This window comes from Medicago sativa, chromosome 5, assembly GCF_051527215.1.
Source record: "Medicago sativa cultivar Bolivia chromosome 5, Bolivia_mono, whole genome shotgun sequence".
In the NCBI taxonomy this organism is placed as follows: Eukaryota; Viridiplantae; Streptophyta; class Magnoliopsida; order Fabales; family Fabaceae; genus Medicago; species Medicago sativa.
Genome location: NC_140753.1, coordinates 28,575,369 through 28,599,601, shown reverse-complemented (window position 1 = coordinate 28,599,601; position 24,233 = coordinate 28,575,369). Strand labels below are relative to the sequence as shown.

General features: G+C 31.6%; 1 protein-coding gene across 1 annotated transcript; it reads right to left on the bottom strand.

Annotated features, from left to right (window-relative positions):
• Positions 1-319: 319 nt before the first annotated feature.
• On the bottom strand, positions 320-24,029 carry LOC146921553 (uncharacterized). Its single transcript, XM_085711329.1, has 3 exons — positions 23,905-24,029; positions 718-874; positions 320-508 (listed from the first exon to the last, which is right to left on the bottom strand). Exons 1-3 carry the CDS (start codon positions 24,027-24,029, stop codon positions 320-322), a joined length of 471 nt encoding a protein of 156 aa, XP_085567455.1.
• Positions 24,030-24,233: the final 204 nt, after the last annotated feature.

Genomic DNA, 24,233 nt, shown 5'->3' with positions numbered 1-24,233 from the left:
TAAAAATTGTTGAGATTCAATGCACTTTTATTAATTTATATAACATATTTTTTAAAGAGTTTAATGATGGCGGATTGACAGTCCAATACAATTTCGCACACAATCAATCAAAATATTTAGAATTGACACATCAATTAATGTTTTTCATTTATGTGACAATTCTAAATGTTTTGATTGGCTGTGTGTGCAAAATTGTTTTAGACTATCAAGCGATCATCATTAAACTCTGGTTTAAAATCAAATATTAGCCAACATATTTTGTTGTGGAAGAAGATAGTTTGTGGGCAGAAATGCAGCAAAACTAAGAAACTGCATATTATTATTGAATGTAGAAATAGAAAAAGTATTGACTATTTTTTTCATCAACCAAGTTAGTTTGGCAGAGGTTTGGTCCATCCCCAGCAACTTTGGCATCATAGCTTGAAGTTTCTGGATGATCATGCAATTCATGTAACGCAGACCAAAACGAGTTAACTAATTCATTGCAATAGATGCTTGCACAATCTTTAATGAATTGTGAGGAGGGATATTTGTTCATCAAATTGTTGGGTCATTACTTATTCCACTTTATGAGTTTCTCGCGCGTCATATTTGGATTATAAAATATGAAATATTTCAACGTATTTTTAGAGGTTTTAAAGGGGTTTTATGCAGTTTGGATTCTAAAATCTGAAATGCATAGGACGCGTGAGAACCTCATAGGGTGGAAAAAGAAACGGTGAAACTTTTGAGGTGATCTTGGGCTTTTGTGGTCTTGTTTATTGGTATCTTTAAGATTGACTTGCAAAGGGTAAAATTGTCTTTGGCTGATGTTATTTCAAGAAGTTTCAAACAACGTTTGTTGTCTTTTCCAGCATCTTTGCATATTGTTGGTCTATATGGCAAGATAGAGTGCGTGCTAGAGGGGGTGAATAACGTTTTAAAAATATTATCGAGTTTTTAACGAAAGCAAGTTTGAAAACAAAATAAACTTATTGGATTTATTCTTGAAACAATAACAATGACAAAAGGATTAAGATAATGTAATGCACAATAAAATTTACTATTGAATTGAGAAATTCAAAGCCAAATCTTAATACAATCAATGATTAATAATTCTCACACAATGTATAAAACTAGACAAATCTCAAACCAAACTTAAGAGCAATAAAATCAACTATACTAATGAACACAAGATATATGTGTTTGATAAATTGACATTAGATTGAATCTAAATGTAATCAATGTGAATTGAGAGAAAACATAATTCAATGAATTATGTCAAGTTTAACAAAATAGTGGTGAATATAACTACTTATCGAAAATGCTAACTTTAGATGGTATCCCATTCTTCCACAAATTTTTTTAGGCTCCCACTACATTCAAATTAATCTCCTCTTAATACAAATGAGTTTGAAGGTAAATGTATCTAGAGTTAACCAAAAAAGAACCATGTTGTATGTGTCGATTCTCTTCTTCCCATTGTGTCTTTTTTTCCGGTGTTTCACATGAACATGGTTCACAACTTCACATGTTTTTTTTTGTGGTGGCCGGGATTCGAACCCCGAATCTTGCATATATATATATATATATATATATATATATATATATATATATATATATATATATATATATGCATTACCCTTACCAACTGAGTTAAGCTCACGGGGACACAACACAACTTCACATCTTGTTAGTGCTTAAACGTTACCAATCTCATTGCTAGTAATTTAAATTAATTAAATTAAGATAAGAAGTTCAATTAATTAATTAACTTCACCTAAATAAAACATTTAAACTAATTTTGAATGAAATCTCATAAACATAGGGGCATTATTGTACATTTAAAAACAAGCAACACTTCACTCTATCCGTTGTTTATCGTCTTCTTTCTCTCCTCGTACTCTCTTACCTATTTTTTCTTCACAACTTCTATCTAAAACAAACAAACAAAAACACGTAAGAGGGCCTAACCTCTTTCATATTTGTGGGAAATTGCTCTATAGGCCCCCTATTTCCTCACATAACCCTTGAATTCCCAAAGTGCCTCCATCAGAAGTTACCATTTGATTTTATCGGAAGATATTTCCGTTCACTGTGTTTTGAAAGATACATTCAAATTTGTCTCATTCGTATTTCAGCTGCGAACTTTTATATTATACTTCTTCTTCCACACTTAACTTTTCTCTATGAAATTAATTTAACAAAAGTGACACCTTGATCTTACAAGTCACTTTTATGAACATGAGTTGGACTCGTCATACAAATTTAATATGGTATCAAAGTTTATCAATCTCAGTGACCTACCATTTATATTCACATTCACGCACCAAACTAAACAAAATTGAGTATAAGAGTGTATTGAATTTTTTTTCCAAGTCACACATACAATAAATATAATGTCTTAAGTAAGTTTATAAAGAGTGGTCAACATATCCCCGTGAGCTTAGCTCAGTTGGTAGGATATTGCATATTATATGCAGGGGTCGGGGTTCTAACCCCCGACACTCCACTTCTCCACAATTTAATTGTGTGAGCTCTAATCACTAGGCTACTTGACAAAAAAAAAAGAGTGGTCAACATGACCATACAAGTCAACTTTATTTTCATGAAGTTAGTTCAATATAAAAACTTAGGGTGTGTTTGGTAAAATTAAGCTGACAAGCTAGCTGATAGCTGAAAAACTAGCTTATAGCTGATGGCTGATAGCTGAAAAGCTTGCTGATTTAAATTAAAATGTTTGGTAAAATTAGCTTTTGAAGTTACTAATAAATATAAATGACTTAAAAGTACATATATGTTTAATATATTATAAAATTAATTTATAAAAACTTTTAACTTTTTTTTGCCCATAAATATTTTAACTAAGAATTTATCTTAATAATTTTAATTTATTTCAAAATATTTTTATGGAGTAAATATGTTCAAAGAAAAAAATAATGATAAATATTTATATTTCTTTTTATGGAATAAACAAATATTTAGATATGAATTTAATAGAAAAAAACCGTATAAAAAAAAATCAAATCTAGAACAATATTGAAACCAACAGGAACAAGAAAAAAGAATCAAATAGAAACCAAAGAAAGGCAAAGTGGCAAACCGTAACAAATATTAAGCACTACGTGGGTAGTTCTTTTAATAAAAAATAATATTAAAGGTTAAAAATGGAATAAAATGTGAAAAGCTACAAGTTATAAGCTAAAATGCTACTTGGATTAACTTCTTAAAAAACGTTATAAGCTAGTGAGAATATTTTTTACCAAACACATCTCATTCTATCAAAACAAGCTTATAAGCTACTCCAACAAGTTATAAGCTAACTTTTTTATGTTACCGAACACAGCCTTAATATATCAGGAGAGACATACCCCTATGTCACAGAGAACCGATCACCAACCTCATTAAGAATTTTTGTAACAAAAGAAACATAATTTTTTAATATTTATGAAAGAACCTTAAAGGTATGTTTTTATGGAGAATTTTAGAGGGAAGGATAGGAGAGATCTTACTTCTTTTTTTTTCAAATCAAGGACATATGTGATTAAAGTATTATATGATTATTTATTGTATTATTCTTTCAAAAATTTTAAATATCAAATATATATCAAAGGTTAAATTATATTTTTAGTGATTTAAGTTATTTTTGGGTTTCACTTTAATCCCTTATATTTTCTTTATTCCATTTTAGTTTCTTAAGTTATAAATATTAGACACTTTAATCCTTAAGTATTTTTTAACTCCAAAATTCAACTCTCAAAAATACCCTAAACATGAAATAAAATGGGGGAGTAATAACACTCATGGTCTAATTAATTTCATGGACCATTAAATGTTAATGGAATTTTCAGTAACGACTTGAGGGACCATTCTTGTAGCTTTTTTCATGTGCTCTGTCGACTTAGCTCAAGACAATTGCACATTCTATAGACAAACGTGATGTATGAATAGGGTTCTTGAATTGCCTAGTGTTTATGTAATGTCAAATCAACACCACACAATGCTATTAATACTATTATACTGCTTTGTGAGAATGGTTTTCATTCCCATTTCCCACCAGCACTAATATTGCTCTAGCCATAATATTGTCATCTTCCATCAATTTGTCACAGCATGAAATTTAAACCACACGAGAGATGATAAATAGATAATTCTGAGACATAGACATTCCCATTAAGACATGAATTTTAGTTGCTCTAGTTGTTTTATGTCTCTTTTGTTTCTATCCAACTCTAAGAAAACGATCCATACATGTGTATTTTTTGGTTGCGCGTAATTTCTAAGACTAATTTTCACGATGTAATTGAAATTTATTTAAGAATTTTGATTCTTGTGATAATTTTTTTAAAAAGCATCGATCGTATGATATTCACATGGTTAAAAGATTTAAATATCTATTTCTTACATTATACATGAGATAAAATTATAAGACGTGTAAAGAAAAATCTGAAAAATAAATATAACTATGAAATTTGAAGGATTGTAAATATCTAAGCAACATATGGATTGAACTTTCATGTCATCTACATTACATTACATCAAATCAATGTATTTATCTAATATCTAAACGTGCATGGTTGATCGAAGTATACAGTTTGTGTTGTTTTTGGATTTCCAAACTGTTAAATTTGAATTTCCAAATTATATCATCTACCGAAGTTGTTACTAGGTTGAGTCACGACCAGGTCGCTCTCTTTAAGACGTTTCGTGGCACTACCCAAAGTTGTGCAAGGTAGACTATCAACCACGCCGCCTCCAGGATAAAACAAGCCCAGCTACAACTGTTCGATTAACTACTGCACTGTAGAAAAATCGTTCGAGAATTACACCCTCAAAATATGGCTCAATCGTTTGATCGAAGCCACTCGATACGGTACATAACCGCTCTATTCGAAACCGTTCAAATTAATATGGTATTATTACCATTCTATTATGGTGCTAAGACCACTCAAATATGGTGTTACCACCATTCTAACTTCTCCAAAACATGAATATGGCACTACGACCACTCAAATATGGTGATACCACCATTTCTCCTTAAAATTATTAAAATAATATATATACTGTTAAGATCATTCTTTAATATGATGTTAATAGTACTCTATATTCCGAAGAATCATATATTATCGAAGGGAATATGAACTTAAGACCAAGGGACTATGGTCTTAAGAACACTCTTAATACCGAAGGGACAGAAAGGAGTAGAAGTAGAAGAAACTCGCTATCGCAAGTCGGAGGGAGAAGAGAAGAAAAGAATTCCCGACAACTCAATGAAATTCTTTTCGGTGTAGAGAATGAGTGGGGGGAACTTCTCCTTTTATAGGGAGAGTTTGTAACAAAAAACGAGTGACTTGAGGATTAAGTCTGCTTAATCCTTAAGCAAACGCGTTTTGTTTCTTAATTGGATATATCCGGAAGTTTCTGGATCGCGTTTTGGATTGGGTCGGATCGTAGCGCTTACTGATAATGATTAAATTAATTAATTTAACATTTTCAAGTAACAAAAAAATAATATATATATATATATATATATATATATCATTTTTTTTTAACCCACGACCCATATATAAACACTTACTAGTAGGGGTGACCCTCCAATGTGGGACATTTTTAAGTCACACCTACACACTAGTTCTTTCATAGTGTTTTTCTTTCCAATTTTCTCACTAGAATTAACTAGTGTTCCAACAATCCCCCACTTGACTTCAAAATGGTTTCGAGAAATAACGTAAAACGTTTCCATAAGATTTGCTAATATACAAAGGTGTCGCCAACAACTTGAACCTTAGCATAGTGGAAGGTATTCTGATTTAACAAGAGTTGCTTACAGCATTGAACTCTATCTCAGACATAGAATCCACACACAAACCTTTTCATAGGTGTATTCTAAAAGCCCGTGCGTTTTAAGGCCATGCACGTGTATCCCAGTTTTAACGAATGCCTAGGAATTCTGCCTCGAAATTCCATAGGATCGGCCTAAGTTCCACATTCGTATAGGTGAGTCTATCAAGGGTACTCCTGTAGCTGTGTACCCCACTCAACATAGAGTATAGATCTCATTAAGAGTTACTATTACCTCATCCTTCTTTCGCTGCAGGATCATGCTTTCTATATTCTTTCTCTCATAGCATGTTCTACCACTTCATGACTTGTTTTTACCCATTGAACCTATTTCTTGGGATCTCCAGTCATGTAGGTCGGGTTACCATCACTTGTGGGCTATAGGCATTAGTCCCATCCTACTGGATGTTTCTTGGACTTTCTCTCTATTAAGTCCTTTCGTCAAAGGATCAGCTAAGTTTTCATTCGTACGTACAAAATCAACTCTAACCGCTCCATTTAGAGATACACTCTCTAATCGTGCTATGTTTTCGCCTTATCTGTCGTCTCTTACCATTGTAATAACGATTCTTAATCTTTGCAATAGCCGCGGTACTATCGCAATGAATTAACACAGCCGGTAACGGTTTCTCCCATAAAGGGATTTCAGCTAGCAAGGATCTTAGCCAACTTGCTTCTTCACTAGTTTTCTCTAGTGTTCTCATCTCAGATTCATTCCATAGTGGACTGAGTCAATATCATTTGTTTTAACAAACAACTCCTCTAGTGATGCTCAATGTGCAAACACTAGTCGCTAAATATTCATCTGAAAGACGTTCTATTTTTATATCTTGTACCATTTAGGTTCAATATGTTACTCCTAGTGAAGTAATCTTAGAGTCATAGTCTTCTCATGACTCTTTCTATAGCATGGCAATGCTTTCCATCCGTCTACTAGTAAACTTGCACAAGAGTTTCACGACATCGACAATGTCGGATCTAATACATTCAGTGGCATACCTTAGTGCTGCCAATGATGCTCGTATATTCTGTTTTTCTAATTCCATCTCAAGTGTTCTTACACTTGGATCATAATATGTGATTGCAAGTTTACATTTCTTTAAGATCTTCTCAACTTTGTGAGAATTATCAAAAAAGTTATCTTTTCTGATCTAGTAATCTTGAAACCAAGAATTACTTCAATTTTTGTTTAGGTCTTTCTTATCAATGTTGTTGATAAACAATGATTTCACATAATTCATAACATGAATCTTTAAATCAAATATGAGCAAGTCGTCTTCATAGAGACATATGATCGTGCAAATATTATTTGTCACTTTCATTCACTTTATACTCATTCGATAATATTAGAATGTCAAATTTATCATGCCATTCCTCAGGAGTTTATTTTAGACCATTCAAATAATTATCTAACTTACAGACCTTGTTTTCTTGTCCATGAATTGCAAACTTTTTCAGGTTGTTCCATATAGACTTGTTCTTCTAGTTCACCATAAAAAGGCAACTTTCACATCCATTTGGAGTACTTTCGAGTTATAAACGGCGGCTAAAGGGACTAGTACTCTCATGGATATGATTTTCGTGACTGGTGAATGAATGTCGAAGAAGTCTATATTTTTCTCTTTGTCTAAAACCTTTGACTACAAGAAAAGCCTTGTATTCATCAACCGTACCATCAGGTTTTAGTTCCTTTTTTTTAAAAAATCCAAATACAACCGATTGGTTTTGCAACTATGAGACAAGTCAACCAAGTGTCATGTTTTGTTAGACTCAAGAAAATTCATTTCATCGTTTATTGCTTTTGCCATAATTCAGCATCCAATGAGGATATAACTTCTTTAAGGCTTAATGAATCTTCTTCCAATGTATAAACCAAGTTCATACTCTTTAGCAATTTTAGCTTTCTTACCTCCTTGAGGTTCTATAACATCTTGTATGATGTTTTCATAACTATTTCTAATTACATGAATGTGATTAGATATAGTGCACCCACTAGTTCTTAATTTTTAAAGGGAAATTTATTTTTCCCCCACTAATGTCGTGCTCCCATTAGAGCCCCCACTAGTGCCTCCACTATTCTTTAGTTAAAGGGGTAAATATTTACATAGAATTCGACATCTTTTAATTTCTATGATCACTTTCACATTTAGGTCATAAAACCTATATGTTTCGTTATTTATCGCATACCTGATGAGTACATATTCATAGGCTCTACTAGTGAGTTCAACTCTCTTGGGGTCCAGGATCTAAATATAGTCCAGACAATCCCAAGTTCAAAAATAAGACAAGTTGGATTGTCTTTTCTTCAAAAATTTCTTAATTAGAATTTTTGTTCTTAGACTTGGGTACTCTATAAATTTCAATTTTCGTTATAAAAAATTGAACATTCAAGCATATGAATTTTATTTTTCAAAGTTCACAGTCATCAATAAATATGATAAAAATATTATTTTATCATTTCTATTTTATGTGTCATCAAATTAACACATATCATTATGTTTAGAGATTCGTATCCTCTAAATTCTAGTTTATATGAACTTTTGATTCATATATCTTGACTGCAATAAATAAAATTATTTAATTATATAACTTTGGAATTAAGTCCAAGTTACTCAAGTTTTAAAATTTAAACACTTGTTCGTGATCAATTTTGATATGTCAAATATTAAAATCACACAACTAATAACATAGAAGGAGAATTTAATTTTTTAACATACCATCAAAGTGCAATCTTTCTCCACAAGAGTGCATGGTACACAAGTCTCTCTTTAAGTCTGAGTCAACTCAGTCTTATTCAATAGAAATCTGAAATTCAGATTCTTTCTTAAACATAAATAGAATTTCACAATTCCATTTATTTTCCTTATTGCATATTTACAAGTTTGGATTATGTAAAGCGATCGATGCATATGTTTATCAATTCTTGTTAAAGATTTGAAAACCAGTACGTGATATCAATGTTTAAACAAAACACTTTTAGAATTCACCATAACAAAATAACGGCCTTGCATTATTTTATTTTCTGTTCCAAACAATTTTTTTTTTGTTTTGTAACAAACTAAACTTGTTGGGTTCTGTAACAAATAATTTGTTTTGTAACAAATTATTGTTTTCATCAAATAAATTTTTAGTAACTAATAATTTGTTTTGTAACAAATTATTGTTTTCATCAAATAAATTTTTAGTGTTGTTGATTGAGACAACAATCACTTCATCGTTTCATTCGAAAGATGTAAATCTATAGCTTGATTTATCCTTAATGTATTTAGGGACAACTTAACCTCAATATGTAACTTCTTCGGTAGACATAGCATATGTAACCTCAATATGGCACTACGACCACTCAAATATGGTGATACCACCATTTCTCCTTAAAATTATTAAAATAATATATATACTGTTAAGATCATTCTTTAATATGATGTTAATAGTACTCTATATTCCGAAGAATCATATATTATCGAAGGGAATATGAACTTAAGACCAAGGGACTATGGTCTTAAGAACACTCTTAATACCGAAGGGACAGAAAGGAGTAGAAGTAGAAGAAACTCGCTATCGCAAGTCGGAGGGAGAAGAGAAGAAAAGAATTCCCGACAACTCAATGAAATTCTTTTCGGTGTAGAGAATGAGTGGGGGGAACTTCTCCTTTTATAGGGAGAGTTTGTAACAAAAAACGAGTGACTTGGGGATTAAGTCTGCTTAATCCTTAAGCAAACGCGTTTTGTTTCTTAATTGGATATATCCGGAAGTTTCTGGATCGCGTTTTGGATTGGGTCGGATCGTAGCGCTTACTGATAATGATTAAATTAATTAATTTAACATTTTCAAGTAACAAAAAAATAATATATATATATATATATATATATATATATCATTTTTTTTTAACCCACGACCCATATATAAACACTTACTAGTAGGGGTGACCCTCCAATGTGGGACATTTTTAAGTCACACCTACACACTAGTTCTTTCATAGTGTTTTTCTTTCCAATTTTCTCACTAGAATTAACTAGTGTTCCAACAGTTTGTTAAGCTAATAAATGGATAAGATGGGTGGTAAAGACAAAGAATAGATGCGTGGCAAAGACAAAGAATAGATGCGTGGATAAGGGTGTTCCTAAATTGAACTGTGTTGTACTTATTTGGACGTTATCTTTATCTTATACTCAGCAACATGACTCATTCGATTTGAAATATAAATTTTACTCAATTCAATCTATAAATCAATTTAAAGTAGATTTATGACCTAACACATCACACAAAACCAGCGTGAAGATTATCCCCAGTTATAAATATTTGTTTAGATTTTGAGTCTAACATAATCTCTGCCATTATTTAACACAAATTTTAATAAATTGATTTGTGAGGTGATGACTTCTCCTAGTTATAAACAGGTCATATATTCTATTTCCCAAGTTGATTCCAACACTTACATCTTAGTCATATTTATGCTAGTTTCTTTCGCAAACCGAGAGTAGTCTAATCCACTTGCATTTCCAATGAATTTTCACTATAATCACTAAAGATTAAAAATACTCAAGCACACCAGTAAGAGACTTCAAATGCTAAATCACATAAGAAAGAGACTTTCAATGCTCAAACACACAAACAAGAAACTTCTACAATCTAACTTAATCAAATAAAAGGTCGTTTGGGTTTTACACTTGATATACAATCAGAGGTGTAATCAATACAATTCAGTTTGGACTCTAAGTCTTACGAATTTCTAAAGTATGAAAGTTTGTAAGAAATTCTATAAGTGTTTATGCGTTTTTGAATTTGACAAAGTAAGGACACTTTCAAAATATGCAGATAACTTAACCTAATTTTTTTCCGCTCATTTGTTTTATTAGGTTTGCAATTATTTAACCTAATAAAGTAAGGACACAGTTTAGAATGAGAGTGATACACTGTTTATCGGTTTAAAGCTTCCTTCAAAAGGATATGGTTCAAGAGTGGATATGAGAATCAACAGGGGAATTACAGTATTTTTTTCTCCCTTATACAGAGGGTTACAGTTGTTTTTTACGGAAGGGATTACATAGTTTTATTGCTCATAATCTGCTTTTCACTTTCAGGGAGAGTGAAAGCTAGATAAAAGAGGACACAGGGTGAGAGTTTTAAAAGAGAACACACGATTCTTAAAGTAAAATTTCTTAGCCTTTAGATTAATAAAACTTCTTATATAGAGAGAAATATGAGAGACGTTGGAGAGGTGTCGGCGCATTACTTTGAATCATTGAGAGACTTAATCAGAGACGTTGGAATGTTTCTTGGTATGGTTAACGTCGTTGAAAGTTCTTTTGGAATTCCTTTGCTTCAAAAGGAATTATTGTCCTTGAAGTTCTTTGTTTGTTTCTTCACGTGGTCAGATGAAGACAAATTGTACTGTCAGAGTTTGATAGAACCTTCCTTTAAAATATGACAAAACTGATCAGAGTCTTCTGATGCTGACGTGACCTACAGAGTTCGAGTCTTCAAAGTCCGAATCCTTCAAAGTCTTGTATTCTTCTAAGTCTGGTCCAGACCTTCAGCTTCTCTCAAAATTCAAATGCTCTGAAGTGTGCTTAGAATCTTATTCTTTCAGAACCAAAACTTGATTTAATAATTTTGAATTTAATTATATGTTCTTGCATTCTTGAACAGACATTAGTAAGTCCAATTGTTCTTTTATACTTTATTGTCATCAAAACTTCAGGGGCATTCTACAAAAATTGATTTTGGTTCAATTCTTATTAATCTTCATATAGTTGAAAACATTGAAATTTCTTATTAATCCAGTGTTCAACGGACACGACCCCTCCTCAAATATGAGAACGGGGAAGCGTACGAGAGAGATGTTTAAGGGACATGAGAAGAGAGAAGAAAATACGTTAGTTTTTTTTGTTAACCCTCCGATTCTTATGGTAAATGAGCTCTATTAATCTGGTGTTCGGTCGGAAAGTAAGTAACATCTGGTTAAAAATTGTTTCACTCAAGAATCGAACTTAGTTTCTCCCAAACGATTTGTTATTTGATGGAGTTCATTAACCGCTTAAGATAAAGTGAATATGTTTTGTTTTAAATTTAAGTTTTTAAAAAAATCATAAACTAAGAATATTCGGGCATAGTTTTCAATTTGTCAACTCATACTTTTTGTTTTGGGTCTTTTAACGAGTGCTTCTGACACATTATTTAAACATTATAAATTAAAAAAACTATTTATTAGAAAAGTCAAATACTTCAATTTCTAATATGCATAAAAGTTTCACAAAAACTTACTTAAAAGTGTCTAGAAATAGCTAAACTTTCCCTTTTTGTTTAATCGAAAGATTCAGTTAGTACAACATAATTAAATGCAAACTTACGCGTTAAACCATGACATCTTGAAATTTGTATGATCCATGATCCCATGCATAAACAGAAAAACTGCATAAAAATTCAGAACTCACATGGCTACATTAAATTGAGAGCATGTGATGGGAGGGTCCTTGATAATTACTCATTAGTTGCTTTTTAGCTGCAAATTGGGTACTGTCTATGTCGTAACCCACCACCATCGTGGCTTAAACATGTTTACGCCTAGTTGCGCGGTCCATATTCAAAAGAAAATTATACAAAGTGATTCCCATAACTATAACTTGTATAATTATTGCTCATAAGACTGCCAATAAGTTTCGACTAAAAACCATAGATATAATTTATTTGTTTTACCCTTAAAAACAAATGATTTATTTATATTATTGGTTGTGGAATGAAGTAGGGCTATGCTTTTGTTAGTGCTTGGTCTCATACACTCAAGTAGTTTTAAATCTCACCATGCACACTCCTCTCTTACGTCCTTATAATCGATATCATTATGAATATTGATAATTTTGTGTTTGAAAATAGTTTTCAGCCAGTTGTAAGTGCTGACTAAAAAATGTGTGTTTTCTTATCTATCTCACCAGTAGCCCTTGTCACTCTTGTCTTTCTATGATTGTGAATTATTTTTAAGAGGGTTGAGAGAGTTACGTATGGATGATCATAAGGCTTGTTGTTTGCCATGAAAAGTTGAAATGAAGGCTGAAATTAGATATGGATAAAATAAATTTGATCATGAAATTTGGTTCCTCTAACAATTTGCAACGAAATTAGAGATAAATTTCACAAGTTTTTCCACTTAAACTTAAAATAACTGCCACTAGTTCATGTTTTCAATATGATAAATATTTTTAAAATTTTATCCGATTAAGTTTTTTTTTTAGTCCCCGTGAGCATAACTCAGCTGGTATGGACAATGCATTGTTATATGTAGGGGTCGGGGTTCGAACCCCGGACACCCCACTTATTCACCTTATAAGTTAAGTTCTAACCACTAGACTACTTGACAAAAAAAAAATTTAAAAGAAAAACCAATCAAGTATTTGAATGTACAAAATCAATGAACCTACATAAATTAAATATTAAGTTCCATAAAGGAGTTTTTTTTTTTTTTTTTTACAAAAGTTCCATAAAGGAGTGTTGTGATCAATTAACGAAAAACACGATTGCACCTGTTTATGAAGGTCCGTTTTGATTGGCAAAAAGAACAAATATTGGACATAATAATATAGGATAACCTTCCCAAATTCTAGCTGTTACAATTTTTCTTGATTTACAATTTTTCTTTTTCTTTCTCTTTTATCATTCGAATTATTTTTCTTTCTCTTTTAGTTAAATAAATGATTTTCACATATTTTTCAGTTTTCTTTCGTTTGTTTTTGTGATTTCGTCGTCTAGGACGACTTTGTTTATTTTGATTTCTCGTCTTTAGGTGATTTGTTTTTTTATTTCCCATCTTAGTGTGGTGTTTATTTGATTTAGGTTGAAAGATTAGTGGATTTTTTAGTTAGTGGATTTTTTTTCCTTATGTTATTTGGTGGACAATGGACATTAAAAACTAAATATCTGTGAATTTCATTTCAATACCCTTTATGATGATTATATATATATATATATATATATATATATATATATATATATATATATATATATATATATCTGTGAATTTCATTTCAATACCCTTTATGATTATATATATATATAAATATATATATATATATATATATATTAAAGGTTGTTTATATATAAATATAAAGGATTTTATTTTGCACGAGAACATTTCCTTGAATGCATCTTTGGCGTCTTCTCAGAAATCGACTTTTCACCAAAGATAATTTATTTAGACGTAGCATTCTTAATCAAGATTCTCAGCTTTGTGTGAGTGGTTGTGGTGTTACAAAATCGACTGATCACTTGTTCTTGGATTCTAAATTATTCGGCAACGTTTGACATCATGTTTGGCATTAGATTGTCTTCTCTTCAGTTGATCTTTCAGGTGTTTATGATTTTCTTGTGTCTAAGTAATTTGGAAAGAGCGTAATAACAGATTTTTTAACCAAAAGGATGACTCTATTCGCAATCTAGTAGATAAAGTCAAGCTTTTATCCTACTTGTGGCTGAAGGCAAAACACATCAATTTATCTTTTGGTTATTATGATTGGTGGCGTAGTTTGTTCTCGTGTTTGAACATTGAATAACCTTCTTTCCTTTTTTCATTTGGTTGTTCGACTATACTCCATTTGTATGACTCTTGTATTTCTCTTTAGTACAACTTGTGATATGAGAAATGTTTTTTATTGTTAATATATTTCATTTTGCCTTATTAAAAAAAATTACATTCATCTAAAACATGATTTTGTAATGGTATGGATCTACAAGGTACAACTCAATTATCTTATAGATTGTCACAAAGTAGTTCACGTCAAAAGCATTAGATGACCCAAACAGGTCCAATATCAATATACGAGGTATTCACCTCGGCGTAATGGATGACACAACGCAAAAATCTTTACCTATAACATCCCATGATGAAAATAAAAATATGCAATAATAAATAGGACTACAACCTCTCGTGTAGAATGTTTGGTACTCTACGGCAGTTAGTGCGGTCGTGGATCGGGTTTGATGGTGCGGATTCTCAGGTGATTACAACCATTTTCACTGGTTTATTTTTTACACGGGTGGTCTGAAATCACGGTGGTCTTTTCTTCAGCTGATTTGGATACTGTGTGCTTGGATTGTGTGGAATGAGCGTAACAACGGGTTATTTAAACAGAAAGAAAATACTATGCTTCAATTATTGAAAAAGGTTAAGTTTTATTCTTTATCATGGCTTCAAACCAAGAGAGTCATTTTTGTTTTTGGTACTCATATGTGGTGGTCGAGCCTGCTTTTATGTTTGGACATCGGCTAATTTGTATATGTATTCAGGGGTTGACATCGTAAGCTGCATCAAAATTTTGTCTTTAATTTAAATTGTTTGAGCACGAGGAAGTGGTTGGTTTGGTTAACTACCAAGTACCAAGTCATGCAGTTAAAGACAGAATCGGTTGCATAGGTTAACCAATAATTAGCACCCTGTCCTAAACAAATCGTTCCTTTATGTCTTTCACATGTTTTCAATTCATAGAGTGGTTAAATTAACTAATTCTCTCCCACAGTATAGGAGTTTTTAGTGGTGTGGGTGTGTGTGTCTGTGTGTGTCTATATATATATGTGTGTGTGTAGATGCTTGGTGACCAAGAGGGTAGCTGCAGCGGAAAGGGTTAGACTTTTACAATAGTGGAAGTAAAGTTTGAATTTCAATTAAAATAGGAGAAACATATTCATATTAAATGTTTGATGCATCTTGAAGATCATCTTCAGTGAAGAAAATTTATGGAGAAAATAGTGTATGGTTGGGTGGAACTATTGTTATAGTCAGCTAGGATCATTTTTTTTCTTGACTTAAATGCTCAATTGGTCCCTTAACTTGATTTCAAGTATCGGTTTGGTCCCATAAGTAATAAAATGTTCGTTTAGGTCCCTTAACTTTATTTAAAGTATCGATTTGGTCCCTTCTGTTAATTTAATTAAAAAAACGTTAAGTGTAGGGAGCAAACGAATACTAATTAAATAAGTTAAAAGACAAAACTAATACTAATTAAATAAGTTAAGAGACCAAAATTTAACATTTTTTTGACTTAAATTAACAGAAAGGACCAAACTGTTGTTACTTTAAAAAAAGTTAAGGTACCGAAATAGACCTTTTATTACTTATGGAACCAAACCGATACTTGAAATCAAGTTAAGGGACTCATTGAGCATTTAAGCCTTTTTTCCTTTTGGGAAGGAAGTCAGCTATGATCATTATGCATTCATATTGTTCTCCTACTCTCCCACATCTTGATTAAGTACACTTTTGGTCTTTTTATTTTCAAAAATAATCAATTTTGATCCTTGTATTTTAAAATCCAGTTTGTTTCTGTTGAACACACAAAATGAGTTCTTTCATTTTAATCTGATTTAATTTTTTTTTCATATGTTAGAGTTGCCAATTGAACCCCTCACTTGCTTAAAGAGTGTAAACTTCTTAGCACTTGGATCAATTTATTGCTGATAGTAAAACTTCTTAGCACTTGGATCAATCTATTGCTGATAGTAAAAGTAGTTAAATTTATTTTTATATAAATCCCTTAATGAAATATGAGTAATTTTTTCTTGGGTTAATTATGTTTCTAGTCCCTATAAAATAGCGACCTTGTAAATTTAGTCCTTACTTAATTTTAATAGCATTTTTAGTCCCTATAAAAAAAATTTACTTATAATTTTAGTCCCTGCTAAAACAAAGTTTGATTAATTATCATTAAACTCTTAAATTTTTGAACGATTTTTTTAAGACAAGATTAGAACACTATGAAAGGTTCGTTTACTAAAATTTAGAATTTTCTGACATGAAATGAATTAAATATGAATTTTTTAAAACGACAAAATTTAAAGATAAAAAGTAATAAAATCTGGATGTAGAAATCAAATTTTGCGATAATTTTTTGCGTAGGAACTTTTAGTAATGTTCTAAACATGTCTGCAAAAAATTGTTCAAAAATTTAAGAGTTTAAGCATAAATTAAACAAATTTGAATTGAGTAGGGACTAATACTCAGTGCAGAAAAACAAAATTAGGGACTAAAAATGCTATTAAAATTAAGTAAGGACTAAACTCACAAGGTCGCTATTTTATAAGGACTAGAAACATAATTAACCCTTTTTTCTTTACGTGAAACTGAATAGAGTAGTTGTCATAAATATCATTTGAAAAAAAAAAAACGTGAGACTAAATAGGGTTTAAGCTTTCTTTGTGAACAAGTGTTTATGGCTTTATTCCTCCCCGTGAATTTGAATGCGTTGTTTTTTTAGGGTCCAATATTAAAAAAAAAAAAAAATCCCACTCAATTGAGATGTAGCATCGTGGTTATTCTTTAATTTGAATGTCATAGTAAAAGTATTGGGTCATCTTGTAAAGAATCCAATTGGAGTTGAGGCTTTTATCTTTTTGGTGCATGCTTTGGCCATAACACGATGTGATTATGTTATTATCACTTTTAACAACATCTCACATGGTGGTGGAAAAGGAGAGGAGTAAGTACTGAGATATTACTTTTGTGGGTCAAGACCAAGTGATGTTAAATTGTCTTTGTTATTTTCTAAAAGCTTTGTTTCACTAAAGAAAGTTAGTACTTACTTGGGCACAATGGACAAAGGAAAAAAATTAGGAAAAAATGTCTTATTCTACATTAAATCGTTTTCAAATTAAAACACTTTACCAAAGGTGAATTATCATTATTTCTAGTATTTTTTTTTTAGTTTAATAAGTAAATGGCCGACAAAAAAATTCATACTCATGAATATCCGTGGGCAAAATCTACCATGATTTACATGTTACTTACTGGATGAATAGTCAATGGTGTATGTGTCTACGACATCCGTATCCGTTAATAAATATAATAAGTTATTTAAAAATCCTTATTTAAATATAAAAGTTAGTCTTATAAACCCTAGATACTATTTTAGTTTCACATCAATTTTTAGTTTCAATAGACATAGTTCAAATCGAATCCAGTAAAGTTGTCATTAGCATCACTAAAAATAATAACAACAGTAATTTTTCTTTCCTCAAAGTTTTTTTTTAAGAAAAAATTAAGCATATCCTAATATTTTTTTTGAAAGACGTATTATGAAGTAGGAGTATAAACAAATCCACCATCAATTTGCTCGTTACTGTCTTCAAAGTTGTTGCTTGGCAGCTGGTAAGTGGGTGAAGAATTGAGGATTTGAGTATCCAAAGAAACAAAGACGATTAGTCAAACGAGGGTGTGATTTTGGGCATTTAAATTCGACGTGTAGCACTAGCAGCAAAAGAGTGAAATGCTTTGTATCATTGGCAACTGGCAAGAGTGAAAGAATTAAGAAATGTTGCATGGAAAACACGAAAGGATAGGACAAAAAATCTACTACTCCAACTCATAAGCCAGAGTTAAAGACAAATGGACGGCAAGGATTTCTTATGTTTCTGAGTAATGGTGAATTAGAGAGAGAGAGAGAGAGAGAGAGACATCAGATGAGATAAAACAAGAGAGGTGGAGATTTTGTGCTCTTATGATTGGTAAGGTTGGTGATGGCCGTTAATATCCTATCTTTTCATCTTTAATTTAACAACCAAAGTCAAAATGTCAACTTCTCCAATTTATTACTCATTCCGTCTCCCTCCGGTCACTATTATAAGCAAATTTTAACTTTTTAGGTTCATTCAATAAATGATGTATGTGGTCTATATTGTAGACCACATACATCATTTATTGAATGAATCTAAAAAGTAGAAATTTTCTTATAATAGTGACCGGAGGGAGTAGTTGTTTAAGGTTTATACCCGATTATTAAGAAAATGATTAATTATGTTGATTTCAATGATAAAATTTGGATCATATACTAAAACACTCTTGTTAATTGTAGTTAGTTGAGTAATTACGTTGGATGAAAATCAATAAATAAGGGTATAATAATGAAAAAATAATAATAAATATTGCATCGGTATTTCTAAAGTGACAACTGTTTTGAGAAAAAGAAAAAAATCCTAAAAAGACAAATATTGTGAGACGGAGGGAATATAGAACACTGATGTTTGAACAACTAATAGAAACAATTTTTATTTTCTCTATTTTTATTGGTCAAAAACAATAGAGGGAGAAAAAAAATAAGAACATAATGTAAATATGAGAGAGATTTATCAAAAAGTTATCACAAAAGAATTGTCCAAATATCATTTTTTTATTATATTATTTGAAAAATAATATTTGTAAAACTATGTTGTGACAATTATTAAGCAACCCTCTTTCTCATGTACAATCATTCTCTAACAATTATTAAGCAACCATCTTTCTCATACTCTCACTATATTCTTACTTTATCTCTCTCTTTCCTTTTCTCTCTTTGATGTCATGACCAATAAGAAGAGATAACAAGATGGTTGTCACAAAAATGTCATCAAATGATTGTTCAAATATCATCACTCATATTATTTTTAGGTTTAAATGCACATTTTTTTTTTAAATAATACTCTCTCTGTTCCATAATACTCTCTTTGATGTCATGACTAATAAGAAGAGATAACAAGATGGTTGTCACAAAAATGTCATCAAATGATTGTTCAAATATCATCACTCATATTATTTTTAGGTTTAAATGCACATTTTTTTTTTAAAATAATACTCTCTCTGTTCCATAATAAATGAGTATTTTGTTCATTTTACACATATTAAGAAAAAAATGAATAATTGAAAGAGAGACAAATTTTTTGTTGAATGTCTTGTTAGGTATTGGTGTATTCTCTTATCATAAATGTAAAGTAGAATATACACCATCTAATCACTGTTATAAGCAAAATTCAATATTTTAGGTTCATTCATTAAATGATGAATGTGATCCATAATAAAGATCATATACACCATTGATTGAATGAATCTAAAATATAGATATTTGCTTACAATAGTAATCGGATGGTGTATTGAATTGAGAGTGATTAAGGTAGTATTAATTAGAATTATAATTGAACAAAATGAAATGAAGCAATTATTTTGGGACACTTTTTTTTGCAAATGGATTAGTTATTTTGGGATGAAGGGAGTAGTATTTTTAAAAAAAGCCAAAATAAAATATCTTAAATTGATGATGCCTGGTAACATATGAAGCCCGAAAACTCCAAAATGGACGACGTACTTGTATCGGATACATACCAGATACCGATATTCTATGGATATTCCCGGATATGTATCCCAGAATTATCCGAATTAATTTATTTAAAAATATACTGGATACATTAGGGATATGCTGGATATACATAGAAATAATACGGGATACAACTTAACTGTTACTATGGACATAATACGTGTTTTGAAAATACTATGTATGAGTTTCTTTTTATTGATTTTTTTCTTACAAAAATTCAATTCTCCTTCATCGGATCGGGGTCAATTGTTGAAGAGAAATTATATTTTGACAATCACTTTTTGACAATTTTTGGACAACTTTCTCTCTCATACTCACATGATATTGTTATTCTCTCTCTTCCTTTTTCTCTCTCCATTGTTTTTGACCAATAAGAAGTAAGAAAAACAAGGTTGTCAACAAAGTTGTCATCAAATGGATGTCAAAATATCATTACTCATTGTTGAAAGATACTATTTTTACTTGTTGTTGGTCTATTATTACATTGTTGATGAACCATTTGAAATCATGTCAGAGTTGTTGGGAAAGGGGTTTCAAATACGGTTACAAATGGGTTTTCTTCTTTAGAACCTCAAGATGATCGTTATCCACTTTAGGAATTTATTACGGTAAAGGAAAAAATTGGAGAAGGGGGTGCCAATAAGCTTTGGAATTGTAATTTTTGTCAACTTGATTTCAAAGGTTCATAATTTAATGTTAAGGCACATTTACTTAGAACCTCTAATTGCTACTTGTAAAGAAGTTAATGTTGAATATTTGGTTGATTTAATGAAAATCTATGAAGAAGCTGAAAATAGGTTAAAGCCTAAGAATGTTTCATTGCCTAGTGGTAGATCAACTCCAACCCCACCTACGGTACTGTCATACCCCAATTTTTGACCTAACATCCTACATTCATACATTGTCTGACCCTGAATAGTCTTTGACTTTTCAAAGGAAATTTCAGCAGAAAGGTATCTTAAAATACCTCATGTTTGATTCCGAGTCGGGCCCTCTTCGCTCTTTATATTTTTATAATTTTAGTTTTCTTTATTTTTTTATTATTTGTTATTTACTCTTCAATTTCCATCTTTTATTTAATTTTATAATTTTAGTTTTTATTTCCAATTTTTATTTTAGCTTTTAATTAGTCATTTTTCATATTTTATTTTAGTCACTTTTATTTTATTGTCCAAGTAAAAAAAACCAAAGTGTCAATGAGTCCAAAATTAAGTGTCCAGGGGTCCAAAATATTTTTCCTCCATGCCATGCCATAATCAGTGCAGAGTTAAAACTTTTTTCCCATTTATCATCAGGAACGCGTTTCATCATCAATACCTCTTCTCACTTTTTTAATTTATTAGTCATTTTTTTTTTAAACTTTTAGTTTTCATTTTTATCTTTCATTTTTATTCAGTCTTGATTTTTATATATTTATTTTTTTATTTTCCATTTTACCATTTTGTTTTTATTTTTTCCGTTTAATTACTTCTTTAGGAAAAATATAGTGTCAAGGTCCAATTTTTTTCTTTCTCAAGTGTGCCACCAATCATGCCATTTTTACATGTAAACTCTCCCATTTGAAAAATCATTCAAATCACATTCCAAAACCATCAATCTCATTCAAATCCCCATCAAAGTGCATTAAACCAATTTTCCATTTTTCATCAACCTTAGAACCTATAAATAGAGCTTTCTTCCTTCACAATTTCACACACCAAAAGTTCTCTTGAGTTGTCAAAGAACTTTTATCTCTTCTCCCTCATTTAGCTTGTGTTGACGAGCTATTCTTTTCTTCTCTCTCTTTTTTCTGTCCCTTCGGAATAAGTCCCTTCGGAATTTTGTCCCTTGGGTAATTTTTGTCCCTTCGGTTGTCCCTTCCTTTTATTTTCTTGCATTTTAGTTTTAGCATTTTACTTTATTTCTATTTAGCATTTTAATTATTGTCATTTATTTTCCAGCAATTAGAATGTATTTAGGTCCAATGTAAATATAAATGAGAAAAGTGTGTGTGTGTGTGTGTGTGTGTGTGTGTGTGTGTGTCTTTTATTTCTTTACCGCTTTATATATATATCAAAAAAATACAAAAAAAATTAGATTAGGGATTTTGTGGTGATCCAACGTCACTACAAAAATCCACACGCTTTTAATTTTATTGCTCCGTTAGCTTAATTTTCATTAATTATTCAAAAATAACAAAAACATGCAAATAACCAAAAATTCAAAAATATTTTCATAATAAACCTTGATTTTCAATCAAGTGATCGTTCTTTTATTTTCTTTCTTAATCAAATATCAAATCAATTTTAATCATACTTTGAGTCATTTTTCTTTCAATATAAAAAATACAAATCAATTCTCATTTGCCACTTGGCTTTTTACTTTAAAACCTTTTCAAAACTAATAAAAAACACAAAACTAATCAAACGTCAATTTCAACCCCGAACTACGTGATTTTGATCCCTCACGGGTACTTAGGCAAAGGACTTGTCCTCTCGAATCAAATTAAAATCAACTCTTTTTTTTTCTTTTCTTTATTTTATCCACCATTTATGTACATCTCATTATTTTCTTTCAAAGCAAGTTTAAAGCACAAAACGTAAAATAAAACCAAAAGGTTCTCGTAGAGTACTACGAATATTTAGGGTGCTAATACCTTCCCTAAATATAACCAACCCCCGGACCCCCCCCCCCCCCCCCCCCCCCAATTTAAATAAATTTTTTCAAAGTCGTGAAATAATTTAGTGAGCCAAACGCTAATCAAATAGCCTTGATCTCCGAAAAATGACGCGACAGAAATGGCGACTTCACTGGAGACCCCTAAGAGGGTTAAGCCTAACTTGGCTTTGTTTAAAATTTTGTGCTTTAAACTTGCTTAAAAAAAATCAAAAAAAAAAAATCAAAAAATAAAAGATGGAAATTACGTGTATATTTGTTCTTTCTTCTTCTTTCTTCTTTCTTAACGTGAGTGGTGAGATAAGTCCTAACCCGGGCTTGAGAGAAATGTAAGATAGAAGTGGTAGAATCATAGTGGCATACCGAGAGTATTCTCGTGTCTTGACGCATGTGATATGGCCACACTTAGCGGAGGAGCTTGAAGTGATATATGTCGGCGTGTGTTGTCACGTTTAGACTTTATTACTCTTAAGTTTCCGTTGAACGCTAAGGACCTTTAGTAACCCTTAGCCCATCTTGGCCTTTTAGGACGTAGTGCGGTGGCTAACCGAGTGTTGTCTCGGAATTAGTCGACACGCGATGCTACACTCAAACGAGACTTTCCTACGAACGTTGTTGGACCGGGTGTTGTCTCGGTATCCAATAAAATTCGGAGGGGGTTGGACTTTGGGAACTTGGTAGAACCCTTGTTACAAGTACAAATGAAACCATAGTCCTTACCAAAAGACGTTATTACCCTTGACTCCAACATTATGGACTTAAACCTCGCCATGTTTTCACCGTTCTTGTTGCATAATCATGCATACATGCATACATTCATAAACTTTTTCTCATTAAATACCGAAGGACTTCGATAAGTTTTTATAAACATTAGAGGTATGAACCTTGTAAAAGGAACACCGAGAAATACATTTTCAAAAGTCTTATCCAGACCTTAGCTTTTGTTGGGGTCTCTTTCCTTGACTTTGCTTTTGCTCTTAAGGAAACTGTTTGTAACACTTCAAATTATCAATTGAAACAATGTTCCTTATAATGTTTACAATTACTTTGACAAAGTACTTCAATAAAAAATGTGTCCATTTTTTGCATAAGCATAATCCATCATCATGCATTCATAGTTTCAAGTCCGTGTCTCACACGTTTGTTTTTCCTATAAAAAGGTCAACCCATTTCAAAAGTGGTCCGACTGTCCTCATCCAAAGCCAACTCACACCTACAACACTCGTGCAAACAAAGAGATAGAACGCATCAGTTTGAACAAGAAATCCACGAGCATTCGTGAAGAGGTAACAACACTTCAGGACGAGTTAGAGAGACTGAGTACCTTGGTGGTTTCATTGGTATCTTCACAGGATCAGTCGCGGTTCCAGCAAGGGCCCGAACGCCAACATCAACAGCAGCCTCGACAACAGGCTCCAAGGATGCAGTTTGACCCAATCCCAATGACATATGAGGAGCTGCTTCCCATTTTGCTCATGAAGAACCTTGTCCAAACTAGAGCGCCTCCTTGGGCGCCTAACGAGTTGCCGGTTTGGTATCAACCTGACCTCTCCTGTACCTTCCATCAAGGAGCACCCGGCCATGACATCGAGCACTGTTTCTCTTTGAAGATTGAAGTCCAGAAGCTGATTGAAGCCAATATCTTGCTTCTTG